The 17,988-nt window shown below is 33.1% G+C and overlaps 1 protein-coding gene across 1 annotated transcript in view; it reads left to right on the plus strand.

Moving 5' to 3' along the window:
* Nucleotides 1-14,208, plus strand: part of LOC118197002 (mitotic spindle assembly checkpoint protein MAD2B-like) — an 83,449-nt gene extending 69,241 nt beyond the window's left edge. The window contains exons 4-6 of the mRNA XM_085807885.1: nt 880-959; nt 7,751-7,840; nt 13,814-14,208. Coding sequence (XP_085664011.1) covers nt 880-959; nt 7,751-7,840; nt 13,814-13,840 — 197 coding nt within the window. The 3' untranslated portion in view covers nt 13,841-14,208. The remainder of the gene's footprint in view (nt 1-879; nt 960-7,750; nt 7,841-13,813) is intronic.
* The last annotated feature ends 3,780 nt before the right edge of the window (nt 14,209-17,988 follow it).

A 17,988-nucleotide genomic window follows, 5' to 3' on the forward strand; every position in this document is an offset into this window, starting at 1 on the left:
TTGCTTTTTTTTATTTTAAAAAAAAAGAGAAGATACTTGAATACTTTTCACAACAGTTGAACAGGGCTTTAGCTGTAGCCAGTCAGAGTAGATAAAGTTGTGCTTGCATAAAAGTGCAGCTGACTAATTGATGTTTGCCTTTTTGCAGATGGATAACTCTACTTAGGATAGAAGTTCAACAATTAGGACATTTAGACAAAATCCTTATACCATTTTCCATGATATAGCAAGGGCTGGCTGTGGCTACCTAACAATAAAATCAAGCTAATGCCACTTGTGCCTTGCAATATCCTCATGTGTATGCTGCATTATTTTCAACATGTTACCATTGTTAGTGAATTTAAAGGGGAAGATCTGGCATGACCTTCAAAGGTAGTTTGCAGGTGTTTATCTCTGTTAGTAAGAGGAAAAGAACCACTGTGTGGATGAATCCAGTTTAAAATTTAGGGAGCTCACATTGTGAATGCCTTGAGGAAGGAAAAAAATTACATGAATATTAAAAAAAAAAATTCTGAACCTTGTACTAAGGTAGGTGGTAAATATGGTATTCACTGCTCTGCTGAATTAATAGTTTGTCATCAGTGTATGCCAGCTTTTTTTCTCAATAATTATTGGTTAATTAATGGAAGGCCAATGTATGCTGTTATGTTATTATTTGTGTGAGAAATGCAAGATTTATATTAAGCATTAATACATATCTGAACTAGTCTTGAGACTTTTGTATGTGTAGTTGCTTTTTGAAAACAATTGCGTTAGCTTTGATTAATCCATTGAAGTGCCATTTATCATTAAAGCTATATTGATGTATTCTGTATTTAAAAAAAATTGAAATAGATAAATTATTAATTTTAAGCTGAATATATATTGATTTTTTTATAGCATGCACATTTTCATGTCACATTCGCTTGAATCCAGAACGCGTGCCAATAAGTAGATTGCGTGGTACTTTAAAGAATAAGGTAAATATGAAAAATAGAAAATTTCTTCTCTTTGTACTTTTCATGAAGTAACTGAAGTGCCCTTAAAATATGTATTTATCTAATATCTAATGTTTTTAAAGCTTAGTTTTCTTGATTTTTTAATCATTTTATTATCTGTGTATGAGCTATACACATATTCAATTTAATCAAAAACAACCACTTCCTTCGTGATGCATGAAATTTTTCTGTGATATATGGAGAAAAATACATGGTTTGTAAGTAAATAATTATAAGCTTCCTTATTTCTTACTTGACACTTGAAGGCATTTCAATTCTGATAAAAATTGTAGCCTTGGAGTAAAAACAGCATTTTTTTATAAAGACATTGTTTGTGTAGTTTAATCTCTTAGTTAAAATCCATATTATTATTATTATTAGTCCAAAGGGATTTGAATCCCGAAGGACTATTAGTTTCGTTTTGGCATTTTGCGTCGGACTCATAAATATCGGTTCACTTTTCAAACTGTTGCTACAAAATGTTAGAGTCCTGCATTATATTTGAAGAAATTAAATAATGAAAAATCTGCATAAATGTATGTATATTTCTCGTATTGTGATAAAACAACGGTACATAGAGTCATCGAATTTTGAATAACGTAATCCTCCAACGAATATGAGCATGTGGAAGACCAAATTTGAAATTTGAAATTTGTTTTATGATCGATTTCCTATTTTTTAAAACTTTGACGAATTTTTGATTAACAAACTCAAGGATTTCAAAGTGAGCAATGGCAACGTTGTGCAGAAAAAACATTTTTATCTCCAGCGCGTGAGTCTCTGTATCGGAAATTCTAAAGATATGCTCGTTTTAAAACTATTTTGCGATATTGCTGTTGCACTGGATCTTATGGTTTAAGTGCGAGGAACATGATATTTAATAAAGAAAGGTAACACACAAAATGTTAAAAAATGCCCCTTTGGACGTAATTTAAAATCTGAAACATTTCAGATTTTTTTATTATTATTATTATTATTATTATTTTGCAACTTAAATTCAACAAGATGAATTCGCATATGAAAGCAACATCCAAAAGTTATGTGCCGTTCCCCAAATGATAGGTATTGATATAGTAGATGTAACAAAAAGCACCAATAAACAAGTCATAAAAGCCATACAGTACTTTGTCTCCAACTATATAGTGATACGAACAGTGCAGGTGTGCATCCAGCTAACCAATTGGTAATTGACTCAAGGAATATATATACAGTACAAAGTCTGTAATCTGGACTCATCACGACTTCGGCGATTCCGGATTAGGGGTTTTTCAGAATTATAGATCATCAATTTAAATCTGGTAAGATTTCTTGAAATTATACAATTAAAAATATGAAACAGTGATTTATGAAATAAAGAGCAATTATGATCTAAAGGGGATCAAAATTTACAAAAAAAAAAAAAAAAAAAAAAAAAAAAAAGCAGCTTTATATTTATTTGCCTACTTTATTAAACATTTCTATCAAATGTAAGTTGTTTAAGATGCTTCCACAAAAAATTCAAAAAGTTCCTTTTTCTTTTTTCTTGTGTCATCCAATGCCATACTCCTCGCATAATTTTGAGACGGATATGCCTTTATCCATTTTTTTGCAGCAATTCCACTTTTTGTTCGATGGACATGAAACATGGTTTCGCTTTGCAGATCCTTTAGCAGCTCCAGAATTGGAAACTCTTTTTGACATAATCGAAAGTTCAAGCTTAATTTTTATAAAATTGCTCTGACAGTCTGCAAAAAATAATAAGCCGGATCCAATTAGAAGATTAAGGAACAGCGCAATCTGTAACATTAACTGAAATGCCTTAGAATCAGTAAAGATAATTTTAGTCTAGCTTATACCGTCCATTATACATTAAACACGCATGCATAAAGCATACCCAAAAAAAAGTTTGTAGCTTTGAGGTCCGGATTATAGATCATTTCGGATAATGGACATCCGGATTACGGACTTTGTACTGTATATCAGAAGTACTAACTTAATAAGGGGGAGAAACACCAAAATTCTAACCAGCTGTTGCATGGTGGAATAATTTACTGATTGTATTGATGTAGAAAATGCTTCCACTCTATCCTAAACACATAGTCTGGCATACGACATACAAGCATACAGACAAGGATGTTAAAATAACTTAAGTGCAAACTCAGCCGTTATCTTTATTTTTCTAAAACTATAGAAACCATATTTGCTACAAATACATAATTGAAATATATAGGGGGCTGGAAGCAGCCTCTGGATGACTAGTTTGATATAGCAGTCTTAGATTCATGGACCGTGTCAATTTAACAGGCGTACTGGAATTATTTTTTCTTTAAAATCATCACAACTAAATAAGATGTTTCAAAATTGGAATTTCAAAGATTTAAAAAAATGCTAAGTGAAAAATGTCATTTCTAGGAAATCTAATTTCTCTGTTGAAGATGGTTTTTGAATAATTTTGCGAATAGAGAAACGGAAAAGAGTGTTACGAAATGTACAGGCTTGGTAAGATGGCTTTCCTGCAAAGCACTTTTAGGGTTGCCATAAAATGACAAAGGAATGTAGGGTTGCCACATTTGGCGACATGTCATAGACAGATGGAGAATCTTCTGGAACGAATTCTTACCGGTTTAGCCCAGAATGTTCTCGAACACAGAACGAAAGCTAAATAAACCCTGCTGGTCCACAGTCAGTTAGTGTGTGCCTCGTCTAGCGAGCTGATAGTTGGTCATTGAGCAAGTGCCTTGAAGTCTAGCCCCGAGTTGGTCGTCGAGTGCATCAAAGAGTCTCTTAGTGCATCATCGAGAGAGTGTGTTAAGCTCCGGGAACAACTGAACGAAGAGTTGGGAGCTGTGCTCTGTGTGTTGTCGAGGGCATCGTGAGTTGTAGTGTGGAGAGTCTCGAGAGTACGTGGAGTTCCGAGAACGACCGAGCAGAGTCGGGAGATCTACTCTGGTGCTTTGCAGTGAAGCTGTCTCCACCGTTATTGCATAACAGTGTGAAGGCTGTGTTGCTGATTGTTCCAGCGTGTTTATAATAGATCTTCGACGACTGTAAAAGTGTTTTGGAGTTGTCTTGATTAATATTGATAAATAAAGTGTGTTTCGATACTTCATGAAGTGTTGTCGTTATTCACTCCAAGTCCACACGAACCCCGTGCCAACGTGAGGGAAGAAAATAACATAACAACTGGTGTCAGAAAAGAAAAATGTATTTTTTTTAAGCCAGCAGTGTTTGGCAATACAAGATTAACATGTTTCTTTTTTGTTCCTAAATTATGTCTATGCTTCTTAGTGCAAAATTTCAAAGATTTCTTAACCAGTTAACTGTGATTGACGATTATACTTGTCATGGAGAAGCGGCACGATTTTGTGTATTGACGAGTATACTCGTCATGCGTATAAAGCAGTGTAAACAACACGAGTGTAAAGCAACGTAATAGAAACAGAGAAAAGGAAAATAATAAGAAAGAAAACTGGAGCTAGTGATTGATTATAATAAAAAAATTGCTGGAGTGGATATGAGCGATGGAATTAGCGTAGCTGTGCATTTCTCCACAGCAAGAAAATGACTCAAAAAGTACTACAAAAAGATATTTCTCCATTTCTTAGACATTATGTGTCTGAATGCGTTCATATTATATAAAAAAAAAGTAATGGAACATTATCGCGTATCAACTTTTTGCTGAATATTATTGAAGACACTTTTGCGATGTATTCAGTTGAAAGAAATAAATCGACACAAACTCTGCCATTTAAGACCTAATATAAGTCAATTAGGTGGGAATGATGTTCCGGATTATATAGCCGGAACATCGAAAAAAACAACCCTACGCGAAGGTGTTCGCATTGCTATAAACGTAAGATCAGGAAGGAGTCGCGTTACTGGTGTTCGATTTGCAAAGTCCCATTGTGTATAGTACCCTGTTTTGCTGAATATTACTCCACAGCAGGAATTTAAATTCTTACTTTTATATGTATAATATTTAATTTATTGCATTTTTAGTTTAATATGTATGTAATATATGCTTATGTTAACCAAATAAGTAAATATTAGTAATAAAATTTTCAATTTTATAAAATAAACCCATCTTTTTCATCCAATATCTTACTAGCGCAACTTACTCTGTGATTGACGAATATACTCACTCGTCATGGCTCGATTCTGGCGACACAAAACGGTGCACAGTCTTAAACAAGGGCCCCACAGTTAACTGGTTAATTTGACCAATCTATATTAATTTGCATTGGCAAGGAATATCAGGAATGGAGTCTTTAAATATGAAACTGCAAATGGGGGGGGGAATATGGAAGGTATTACAAAAACATTCAAAACAAAAGAATGCTTTCTGTTATATTGAAATGAAAATTTATTAATTATTTGGTCAATGATAAAAGGTAAAAAGCCTTTTTCAATTTGCAATCACTCTTAAGTAGTTGAGTCCTTGATCAAGGGCAAACTTGAACTACACAGAATATCCTTTCCTATCAATAAAATTCTCAGTTCCGTGCTTAAGGACCTCGTACTGGATATGAATTTCTGGAGTATATACAGTGTTCCTTGCAAATGTGGCTTAATATACATTGGTCAAATTAAGAAAGCTTTGAAATTTCGCATTAAGGAGCATGAGACATGTTAGGAAAAAGGAAACATGTAAATCAACTGTTGCCCAAAATATGACATTTGCCAATTTTCTAGGCAAAATTATTCAAAAAACATCTTCCCTTCTCAAATTAGATTTCATTTAGGTATTTCACATTCATTAAAAATCTTTCACTATAGTTGTTGATACAAATTGTAAACCATCCTTACTTTCAGCTTTAAAAAAATTATTTTGCAGCTGTTTTTTCTTTTTATTCCTAGATGATACCATTCCTTAGCTGGAACTATCTGTAATTTTTTTATACTGTTCGCATGAACTCGTGCTTCCTCTTCATTTTCAATTCTCAAGTTGAAGGTTTGTTTAGCTTTCAGAATTGCATATTCATGCAACTTGTGGTGATTCTTGTGGCTATAGTATTTTAACCATTTGTTCTGCGTGTTATTTTACTTGTACCTATATTTTCTATTTGATATTTGTGGTAGTTCCACTACATTATTTTTTGTAATATGGCAGGCATGACTACAAATATAATTGCATCTCAAATAAATTTTATTTTTCCATTTTATAAGACAAGAAAATGTTTTAATCCTTTGTGGTGCACTACACTTTAAAGTCGGTATTTTAACAAGAAAAGTTGTATGTGGTTTATCTAGGCCTAAAGGAGTATACAGATAAAATTTTGTAAAAATTGTGCTTACCGTTTCAATTCTGTGGCTGTTCCATGAGGTGGAACACTGCACCACCAGAGCTCTTAAAAGGGCGACTAAGAGAGCATTGCAGTGAAGCATGGAAATTAGTAGAAGCTTATGTATAGTAATGAAAAAACAATGTATTATGGCTGTATACATGGTTTTCTAGATATACACAATAATCTTGAATATATGGATAAATGAGATGAATATATGTATATACAGAAGTCCTACGTACAAAAATATTTACAATTTTTTCAATTTCAAAGCATGTCACATCGTTTTGATAGAAGCACAAACCAACTTTGCAGGTTTTGAACAGAAAAACTTGTTTTGTGCGGCTTCTGTTCCGTGCAACAATATGTTTAGAATTCCAAGAAAAAAGAGAAACTCTTTCCGAAGAGGGTTTTCCTGCCATTTATGGAAAATTAATAATAAAAAATTAACTGCAATTAATATTAACAATGAAGAAAAATAAGCTATAAGATATGCATGTGCAAAAAATATCTACACAGTTATTGTAAATAAACGGGAATGAGACTAAAAGAGACTAAAAAGCGATAGCAAAAGAATTCGTGCAGCTCCCCTAAGTAAAGATGCCTCAAGCTACTGATAAAGTTCCCACCTGAAAACTACTCACAAAAATTTCAAGATGCCCATATTAGGGCTTTCATAGCACAAACCACACCTCACGCCTCAAGACTGCGTTGTTTGAATTCATTCCCCCAAAACAACGTAAATAGGAAACATATACAACAGATGTTTTCTCCTAAGACAGATATTCTGATGCACAATAGCATGAGATTGTTAAAGACTCAGTGTTCCCACCAATGGAACACCCCATTTTATTTAATGATTCTGCACATGCTTTTTGTATGAAAAATGTAAAAAAAATATATAACAAATAATATAGAGTACAGCCATCAAAATTATGCGGAAATTTTTTTTCAAACAATTTTTTTTTTGCGTCAGAAAAAAAATATAGAAAATTACTAGAAAATAAGTGGATTTTAATAACACATCATAAATGAAAATTCTGGGTCTCCTTCTGATATGCTGCCATCTACTTTTTAAAAAGAGAAATTTGAAGTATATTAAAATGGCATTTTTATCCATTGACGGTTGAATTTAACGATTTCACAAGCGATTCAATTTGGGTGTTCCATGTACACTGAGCAACAAAGGGTTAAATGTTGATAATTTCTAATGTATGGTATGATTTGTGTAAATTTGTTGCCTTCAAGTGAAGCTACTCATCCAGCCCTCTCCAAAAAGAGCTTGCAACTTTTTATCTCTGCATAAAATACAGTGTTACATAATACAGCTTGATTGCTTTTGAAAACATTTTTTGTAATATTTCTCAAAATTTTTAGTTGCTCTTACATGTATTAGCATTTTAAGTCGAAGCAAAGTCAGTAGTATTATATATACTCTTTCTCTCTCGCTCTATATATATTATATATACACATGCATCATATATATATATATATATATATATTGCCTTTTAGCATTTTTCATGGATTACATTTAGAAGGTTAAAGTCGGAACCTTGGAAGAGGATGATACCTTTGAAGACAGTGGAAAATCCATCATATGGGGTAAATTTTTAGTATTTTTTTTTTTTCTTTACTCATTTTATTTTTTAAGTATTGATTTTCAAAGTTTATGTTAATCAGATACTGAATTTACTTAGAATTTAAAAGGATTTTTAATCTAAAAAGATATGATTTTATAATTTTTTGAGTGAAATGTATTGTTCACTTAAGGCCTCAAGCTTGAATAATAGAGGTAGAAGAAAGTATTTTATTTCTAGTTAAATTCTGAAAACTTAATCAATATCTAAAAATTTTGTCTTATAGTAGAATGTTGAGCCAGGGAAGTAGTTTTACAAGGTTTATAAAATGGCATTGGTTATGCATTCTGAGAGTGAACATGTGTATTAATATGGTTACAATACTATGTAGGTACTATCTAGTCCTCATTAATGTGGTGTAAAAATAAGGACGGGGTTTTGATTTACCTTATTTGGTCACATTACTACAGTCCGTGTTTATGCAGTAGCTATTCAAGGTTTGTGTGTTTTCATTTCCTCCGTATTTGGTCAGAATACAATGTATTACACATGCCCATTCTGCGAATTTTATTTATAACACCGAGGACTGCTAAAAGAAATTTAAATGATAATTACTGTAATGACTACGGAAAAGGAATAAAGACATATCTGGTGCATTTTCAGGACATTTACAACACAGTGAATGTAAAATGTGTGAATCATTGTTTCCATGAATTTGTACATGTGCAGGTGAAATGAGTATGGACATTATTTGTTAACAATCTGTTCAGATTTTGATCTTCATAATGTCAGATTTTGGTCTAGTGATGCTGTTGATATTGCTAATAAATGGAAGACTACCAAATCACCCTTAGGGAAGATGCAACTTTTTCTTTCTGTATTGAAAATGGGGGAATAGCTGAACTAATTTTTTGATTCAGTGCTGAAAGATAATTCATCAGATTTTTAGTGACCAGTGTTCACCACCCACTAATGTTTGGTGTTGCCTTTGCCAGGACTGCAAAGCCAACTCAGTGTCTTTCTAAAGGTCAATCATTTCTCCCTTCCACAAGACTCTAAAAGCAGCTCGATAACCATCTATCTGAAATATGATTTTTTCCTTTGTCGTGATTTCAAAGCAAACTTAATTTAGTATTCCTCGATTTGCACCAGGTCGTATTCTAGGCTCACACAGGCAATATGTCTCACTGTTATTTACCTTATGCATTACTTTCTCTTTTTAATGAGATATTTGCAGGAATCTTAATTCTCAGATTTCTTCATGGAACTTCCAGTTTACAGTAATTATTACAGTATTATATTACAATGTTTCCATATTCAAAATTGCAAGCAGTTACATTTAAGAGAAAATCACTTCAGTTTCTGAAAATATTACTGTAAATTTTCAGAATGTCTGTAAGGCATCATTTGAATGTGTATGATCTTGATCGAGCTCCAGGTACTCTAGTTGCTAAGGCAGTAGGTGGATCAAAGATTATTGTCCTGCAGTTAACCCCCTTGTGGTGCGGAGTCAACATTTGAAACTAGCTGTTAAGAAATTTTTTCCTCAATTGTGCAGTGTTTTTTCCATGTATTTAACACTCAAAAGAACCAACAGGTGGCAGCATAAAACAAAGCCTTTATTCTGTATCAATTTAGACGTGGTTAAACTTAAAACAAACGAAGATAAAAAATTTTCAACTTTCCTTGCAAACTCCATAAAAATGTATCTAGTTACTCAAGTATAACTTATGAATTTTTTATTTGCATACTGTTTTATTTGTAAAAACACTAATATTGAGAGAAATCAGTAATAAATTTTGCATCTTTTTTATAATTCAACATATGGTTTTCTACCAAAACCACTGCCCTCTTAGAGCTAAAATATTCCTATGTATTTTTCGTTTGCTAAAGTGTAATGCAATCTTAGGGCTAAAACATTCTTATGTATTATTATATGTAAAAACACTAATATTGAGAGAAATCAGTAATAAATTTTGCATCTTTTTTATAATTCAACATATGGTTTTCTACCAAAACCACTGCCCTCTTAGAGCTAAAATATTCCTATGTCTTTTTCGTTTGCTAAAGTGTAATGCAATCTTAGGGCTAAAACATTCTTATGTATTATCTGATTGCTAAGGTATAATGTGATCTGTAATATGATATTAGAGCTAAAACTTTGATATGTATTTTTCTGATTGTTAGGATGTAATGTGATTAGTTTGTTATGCAACACAATGAGTATGTTATAAGTTTAGGGAGAAGGTATTGCTCTTTCCTTTCAGAAAAGAAAAGTAAATAAAAGATCGAGCAGGAACTTTTTATTGTTTTAGTCTCTTTTTAAAGATAGCTGTGTTTTTTTATTTTGTACCATTATGTAATTATCAGAAAAGCATCACATGCTTTTAAAAGTTCCATAATTTTTAAAGCTGTTGAATATGTGAGTATTAATATGTATTTTTGATAACTTCTGTATACTATGTTTGTTGAAAATATGAAGATAGAATGTTATAAATTTTATATTTTTAGCATTTATTTAGTGTATTTATACATTTAGAATAAAATAATGTGAAATTTCCTCTTGAAATAAGAATAAATTATTTGTACTATATTTTTAAATTTTTGAGTTAATTTTCAGAAATGATATTTTTGTTAATATTTGACAAAAAACATAACTAATTATACTTATATGTATTATTTTGCTGTAAAAATCAATGCCCAAAAAGTTTTAAGATTTCATGTTCTACATGGGCAGTGGTTTCATTCCCAAACTGCCACCCACCTCCCTTCCAAGGTGTCCAACATTTATTTATTTATTTTTTCAATACATTTCACTTTTAGGAAGCTCAAAGGTACTAGTTATCAATTAATTTCATTAAAAGCTGAAAAACTTTCAGTGTGCCCATCAAAGAGTTAAAGAAGGTTGCCAAGGGTGGAAGTGCTCAGCAAAAGTATGATGGAGTCTTAACCCCCCCCCTCAAAGGAACATAAATGCTACTCCTTGCCCTTGCCGTGTACACCTGTGAGAACCATTTCTTGGCAATTAAACAGTGTTGACTTATGTTCTCATATACTTCTCACATGCATTTAGCTACAAGCACAGCGTCAGGAAGGATTATGTTGCTATAAGCAGCATATTTTTTGGGTCAGCAGCAGTGGTCCAGAAAGTTCTCTGACAAATCCTGCTTCACCATCGGTAGTGACTTTGGACACCAGCTAGTGAAGGTAGCTTACTACTGCCCACAGAATATCTAGGAAACTGATCAAATGTAATTGGAGTAATTGTGTTAATGGACGTCATGCATAGTGGCAGAACTTCGCTTTACGTCTTTCACGGAGGTATAGTGAACATCATAGCGGTATTGCACTGAAATTGTCCGAAATCCTATCAGTCTTCAATATGTGGGTATCAGTGGTGCAGTTGGTCCAGACTTTATGTTTATTGATGACAATGCCTGCCTACATAGTACAGCTGAAGTGTCGACACACCAGTAGGGGAAGATATTGAGCGCATGTCATGGCCTGCATATTCCCTTGATCTAAATCTCATAGAGCACACATAGGATGTGATTGCTCGAAGTCAGAATCTTCTGTCAAACCATATAGCAACTCAAAATGAACTTAAACGTCAAATGAAGAATTTCCGAAACTTATGTTGTAGACAATATGCGTAGCAAGTGCCAGATATACATCTATGTCTGAGATCACACTCCAAACTGTTGGACGCGTATCTGTCCTTATTTTTAGCTGAGCGAGCATTTTTAATAATTGTTAAAAGTAGCTGTAAGAAACATGTTTTCATCTTTTGCTGAGATTGGTACATCTTTCAGGCGACTTCTAAGTTACTTTGTTTTATATATTTGTGCTGAGTGTATAATGAATTTTATATATTTGTGCTGAATGTATTGTAATTTGTTTTCTATATGGTGATTCTAATGACCACGTAATTAATGTTCTGCACCAAAATCAGTCTAATCCCATCGCTCCTAGTAGATGCAAACTATGTTTTCTAATAGGTAAAAATTCCTCCTTCCCAGTTTTAGAATTGAAATCATTCAGTTAAAAAAGTGTTTAAATCATTTTGGGACATTTTTGCATTAGGGGTGCACTTAAATCATTATAAAAAAATCTCATTATTGTCTTTATCCTCATTCAATATATGTGCGCTAATGGCTCTGTATTACTAAACCACTAAGTGGTGTGAAACTTGTGGGCTGCATGTGCTCCCCGAAGCAATTTTGATGCTGGACCATGTACGTGACTAGAGTATGGTAGGAGAATTTTCCACATTGGTGCAGTCGGTAAATTTAGTTTGCCAGTTAACAGCAGATAATGCTTCAGTATTCTGGTGTTTCCAGTTTAGGTTAAGGAAAAAAGTAAGTTATTTAGTGACCAGCTCAATGTGCTGAAATAAATCACAGTTTAAAATTTAATATTTCTATCCCTTAAGAAAGATTTAAATGTAAAATGTGTTGTTCTTAACATTGCAGAAATTTTCATCCAAAAAAAGAATTATAATCCAAATCGTAGAGATGTATACCTCTGCTCAGTTACTGGAGCAATGAAATATACTTTCAAAAAATTTGCAGTTGTAAAGAACTATAGTGGTGTATAAATTCTTTTGCAGTTGCTTATATTTATATATCAACATTTCATTGTTTACTGCTCAGTATAGCAGCATATCTGAATAGCTTTCAGAAAAAGATTCATTAGCTTTAACTATTGGAATAAATTTAGTAAATTTGAAGGGTACAGAAACATGAAAGCCCAAACATTTTATGAATAAATGATTTTTAATTTTACTGCAGATATTTGGCAAGCAAGTTATTGTTGGAATTTATATCTTTAAAATTATATTTTAATGAGCAGACCAGTTACTTCTAGCTATGTATGCCTGAAAAGTTAAGAAATGAGAATTTAAAATCATATTTTCTTCTGTGGCATCACACTTTGACTGCCATGGGGGTCGCTGGTGGCTGGCACTGTGGGGGGCCACCTGTGCCCATCAATGTGACCAATAGTAAAAATGCATACAGTAAATATTTTGATATTGATAAATTTTTGTTGTTGCTAATGCTAACTTGTCTGCCAAGCCCACAAAATCCCTTGTGGCAAGGAGTGCAAGTTTACTGAACGGCAATTGCATTAAGCACCTTACAGGTGACAGTGCGATTTAGCTCAATTCCACCCCCAATTGTGATGGAGAGCACCCTGGGAGACGGGTCCGTGGGTCTCCCACCCCTCGTCTCCTACTGCCAAGCTTTCAAGAGAACTTTCGGCTTGCCACATATATATTTTACAAACATCCATACCTTCTCCGGGATTCGAACTCGGGCCCTTTGTCACAATAGTCGGGGACGCTAACCACTATACTGGTTGGGCAGCTGATAAATTTTTAAGTAATACCATTGTTACTATAATGGTTTGAAGAATAATAAATCACAAAAATGATCTGCAGTGCCTCGGGATTCACAGTGACCCCTGCCTCCAAAAATTCATTAAATACAATTATGTAACTCATGCTGTCATCTGTAAGTAATATTTCAACATAATATACATCATGTAATAAAAAAAATCATGTTGGTGCCATAGGCAGACCACATAAAATGCATGCGGCAGTCAGCGTGTTAAACATGAGTGTGACTTTTACACACCTGTTAAATGTCTATCAAATAAGAATATTTTGTGGCGATACTAAGAACTCTTTTCTGTAGTATCTCTATGTGATTAACAGTATTTTATTTTCCTTTGGCTCCCAAAGGGTAAACTACCGCAGGATAGCACGAAATAATTTTTACTATCTTGGCTGACTTTATATAATATGTAAGGAGCATCTGCAATGATTAAATATTAGAGTATAATTCTATCCTATTTATGCATGTGTGTGTGTTTATATATCTAAGCACTGGTTCTAAATTTCGTACTTTGTCTTTAATGATAATTTTTTGCAGCTTGAAAATACTAGGCATTTTATATTTTGTTTTGTAATTATATATATAATTTTTCCCTCTTACAGTTGCAAGTCTACATTTATCAGAAGTGATTTCAGAGTAGAGAAGTGACATTTTCATGATGCAGATGAATTATCTCTCACAAGACTTTATTGCTGTTATTTCTCTGGTACATTCTTCATATTTTGTCGGATTAAACAGTCATTCCTTGTGCATTAATGTAACAAAACCAAGATGCCAATGTCAAAATAACAGCTGATTAGATTTTCCATTTCATCATATTTTAGTGAACTTCTGTGACTAAATGGTTTAGAAAATCATTGTAATTGTAATAAATGTTCTAAAAATTTGTATAAGTAATCCTTGTACTATATATACATTTTTCTCATGTTATTCATATTTTCTAGCTTGTGATTGTGAGAATTATTTGTCAATATAAATAAAGTAATTCTTTATTGTTTATAGTGTCATACATTTTATACAAAGAGACTTAGAAAATAAAGCATTAAACTTTGAGCCATCCATACATAATATCAGGGCAACATGTGGCTACCAATCTGATGTATGAAATATATTCACTTTAATATGTGTTAAGTTTATTTACAGTTATTGCAGACAAAAACTGAAGGTAACATAAACAATTTAGTAAAATTTAAAATTTTTAATCCGCATGTAAAAAATCTAAGCTCCATATGACTTAGAAAGCATTTTCTGGGACAGTGGTGTTGGCTGGTACAACTGGTGATACCCCAAACATTGGGGCATGGAAAAACTTATTCCAGTGATTATGTTGACTGGTATAATAGCTATTGCAATATTAAGTGCTGTCATGTGCATGACAGCTGATGTATGATTAGGTATGCATGACTTGAATTAATCTTGCATTTCCCATGCATGAACTATTGTAGGTGTATAGTTACATTGATGTGTTCCAGCGTTCTGGAAATTTGAAAAGTATTCACATGATTTTCCCCTTCCTCAGGGCATTCAGAAGATGAGCTGCCTTGACTTTTAAAATGGATTTGCCCACTATCTGCAGAGGTCATGTTGAACCTTCCTCTTTCTGCTGATTAAAAATAACTTAAAAATAACATGTTAAAAAGTTATGAAGTGCTCACATGAGGGTTTTGCAAGGGATAAATGCCATAAGTTTAGTTTCCTTACTAGGACCGACATTTGATTTATTTCACTAGGTGAGCTGCATATTCATGCATGGAGTGGATTAAATGGAGCTAATGTCATTAACACCCTAATGTTGTAACAATAATGATGATAAAATGATATCTAATAGTAATTGTATTAAGATAAAAAAAAATTATAGGTAGTACTACGAGGACAGTGCACTGCAAATTTTGAAAACTGCTGTGAAAGAAGCTGTACCGAAATACAGTCAAACATCTTTAATCCGGGCTCATTGGGACTTCAGCGAATCTGGATTATCAGTTTTACTGGATTATAGGATCCTTAATTTAAATTTGGTAAGAAGGCATGCAGAAATTATAAAATTAAAAATATGAAACCGTAATTTATGAAATAAAGAGCAATTATGATCTAAAGGGTATCAAAATTTACAAAAAAAGCTTAATATTTATTTGTTTACTTTATTAAACATTTCTTTTAACGCGCGCATGCGTAAGACATACATTACAAATAGTCGAAATTAGAAAATTGAAAAACCAGAAAACTATTTGATGTGTATTCGTGATAATTAGAATGACGAGGAATTTGATTTAAATCATATCAAAGACCGAGTACATCGAGATGAAATACTACATTTAGTAAGGAATTATAAGCCGAATAAAATAAAAAACATCTGCCCTTAAGATAAGGATAGTGCTGACAGATCAACTTCCAGTTCATTGCGCGCCACGACGTTCCCCGCAGAGCAGCCTGAAATTGACAAACAGATTTCGGAATCGTTAGATAAGCAAAGGATATGTCTTTATCCATTTTTTGTTTGATGGACATTGAAACATGCTTTCACTTTGTTGATCCTTTGGCAGCTCCAGAATTGGAAATTCTTTTTAACATAATCGAAAGTTCAAGCTTACTTTTATAAAATTGCTCAAACGTCTGCAAAAAATAAGCTGAATCCAATTAGAAGATTAAGGAACAACGCAATCTGCAACATTAATTAAGAATCGCCGTTTGATAGATTCCATAACCAACTTATCCGTAATTCGCAATAGTCAAGATTTGAGCATTAAACTGATTTCGAGTAACTCCACATGGCATCAACTTCTCAGAGAATTCCCTACAATCACGTGCCCAGTTATGGGTATTTCCAACCCCAAGCACGATGTGCTACATTATATTGAAACTACGGGACCTCCAATTGCCTCTAAACCAAGACGCTTACCTCCAGACAAGCTTTAAGCTACCAAAGAGGAATTCCAATACATGATGGAACAGGTAATTTGCCGTCTTTCAAAAAGTTCATGGGCCAGTCCGCTCCATCTAGTTCGGAAACGAAATGCTAACTGGCGCCCGTGTGGCGAGCTTATTCACAAAGCCTACAGACCGTTTCTGCTGCTGTTTGCTCCGATTGGTTAAAACTGGAATCGTAGGGTTACAGAAATTAGTGCTTGGCGACTTCTGATTCATCACCTTTACAATTTGTATTTGAGCGTCGTGTACCAAAAATTGTGCAAAACTCGCCGAAGAAACCGCAGCTTAGCGATAACGAACGCGGAAAAAATTTTCAGACCTTCTAGATCGCCGGTTCTGCCCCTGTTCGTAGCTTTCATATACTCTGCTCTACACGGATTATTTTTATTTTAACTTTATTGAATGACTGTCTTTATATTTGTCTTTACACCTTTGGGCGAGGTGTTAAAAATTAAACCCCTTTATTTTCTCTATTTTTGTTAATTTTTCTTATTTTTATTTACTGGTTTGTACTCTTTGTAGTAGGTACCAGTAGGAAGATTACGATCCAAGATCCCGAAAAACGCTTCAAGAGAAATAGCGCATAATGGATTAAAATATAATTTTAGTTATACTTACTTCATAATTTAGGTAAAAAAGAATAGGTATCCGATGCCCTTAAATGTTTACTGAATGTTTTCATTTGATTTATTTTTTAATATTCCTTTATTTGTATAAATTAATGCTCTATGGAAATTTACACAACAGAATGACGAAAAAATGCATATGCTATCTCCATATAAACACCTTTTTCTTGTAAAACAATTACGTACTTTTAAAAGTTTAAATTCAAATACAAGTAAACTATTAATAAGATCAGTAAGTTATTTAAATTATATTCCACACAATTCCTCTAAGCTTTCATTCATAAACTAAAAAAATATCGAATGAAATAAACGCTGTTTCCGTTTGGCGTTAATTACCACGCATACAAGGCGATAACTCGCCATTCCAAATATGACCGCCAAGCAGATGGTTCATCCAATGAGAGCAGACCGTAGATAAATGGTCTGTAGGCTTTGTGAATATGCCAGTGACATATTTTATTTTGTAATGGCACGTTTTGAGAGTAGCGTCTGAGTGTCGTTAATTTTCTCCATTAAAAGAACTTCCTGATTTTCTTTTGGAACAAAGCCTTGTTTTACCCACAATTCAATAACATTTTTTGGGGGGTTAGGGTGCCACTTGTGAAGCTTCATGCCTGCTTCTTTAAAAATCTTGATTGGTTCAAAAATCATAATTAATACTTTACTGGTTGTCTGTTAACTCCCCACCACATCTATATATATGTTCTCAATTAAAAGGTTAACCGTAGAAGGATAAAGTTAATTATATTTTTTCACGTATTATTTAACGGTGGCAGCTAATAGAAATGGACTGTTAGTAAGCACACATGAGAAAATTCAAAGAGTGATTGAATTTATTCTATAATGTGTTGATGCCCAGTGGCTAATCGCACCGACGGTGCAAATAGCTAAAAGGCTATTCACACTGATGCTAAAGCAAAGTTTAAAGAAATTAAACATTTAGCAGTAGTAGCAATAAAAGCTCCCTGAGATAATATGTTTGTGCAGACATTGAAGACAATAAAAAGGTTTTAAACTTAATCAATTTATTAACAATATAATAAAGAATAAAAACACAGAAAATAAATTTCAACAATATCAGAGTCTTAGGAAAAATATAATATAACCATCATTCATCAAATAATATTTTTACCTGGTCTCCATAACACTGGCATTCAATACAAACAAAAATGTCCTAACCATTAATTATGCGGCTTAAAAATGAAATTGGCTGCACATTCAAAACG

Source organism: Stegodyphus dumicola, chromosome X1, assembly GCF_044657685.1.
Source record: "Stegodyphus dumicola isolate Sdum_Otavi_A_Nest chromosome X1, ASM4465768v1".
Lineage (NCBI taxonomy): Eukaryota > Metazoa > Arthropoda > Arachnida > Araneae > Eresidae > Stegodyphus > Stegodyphus dumicola.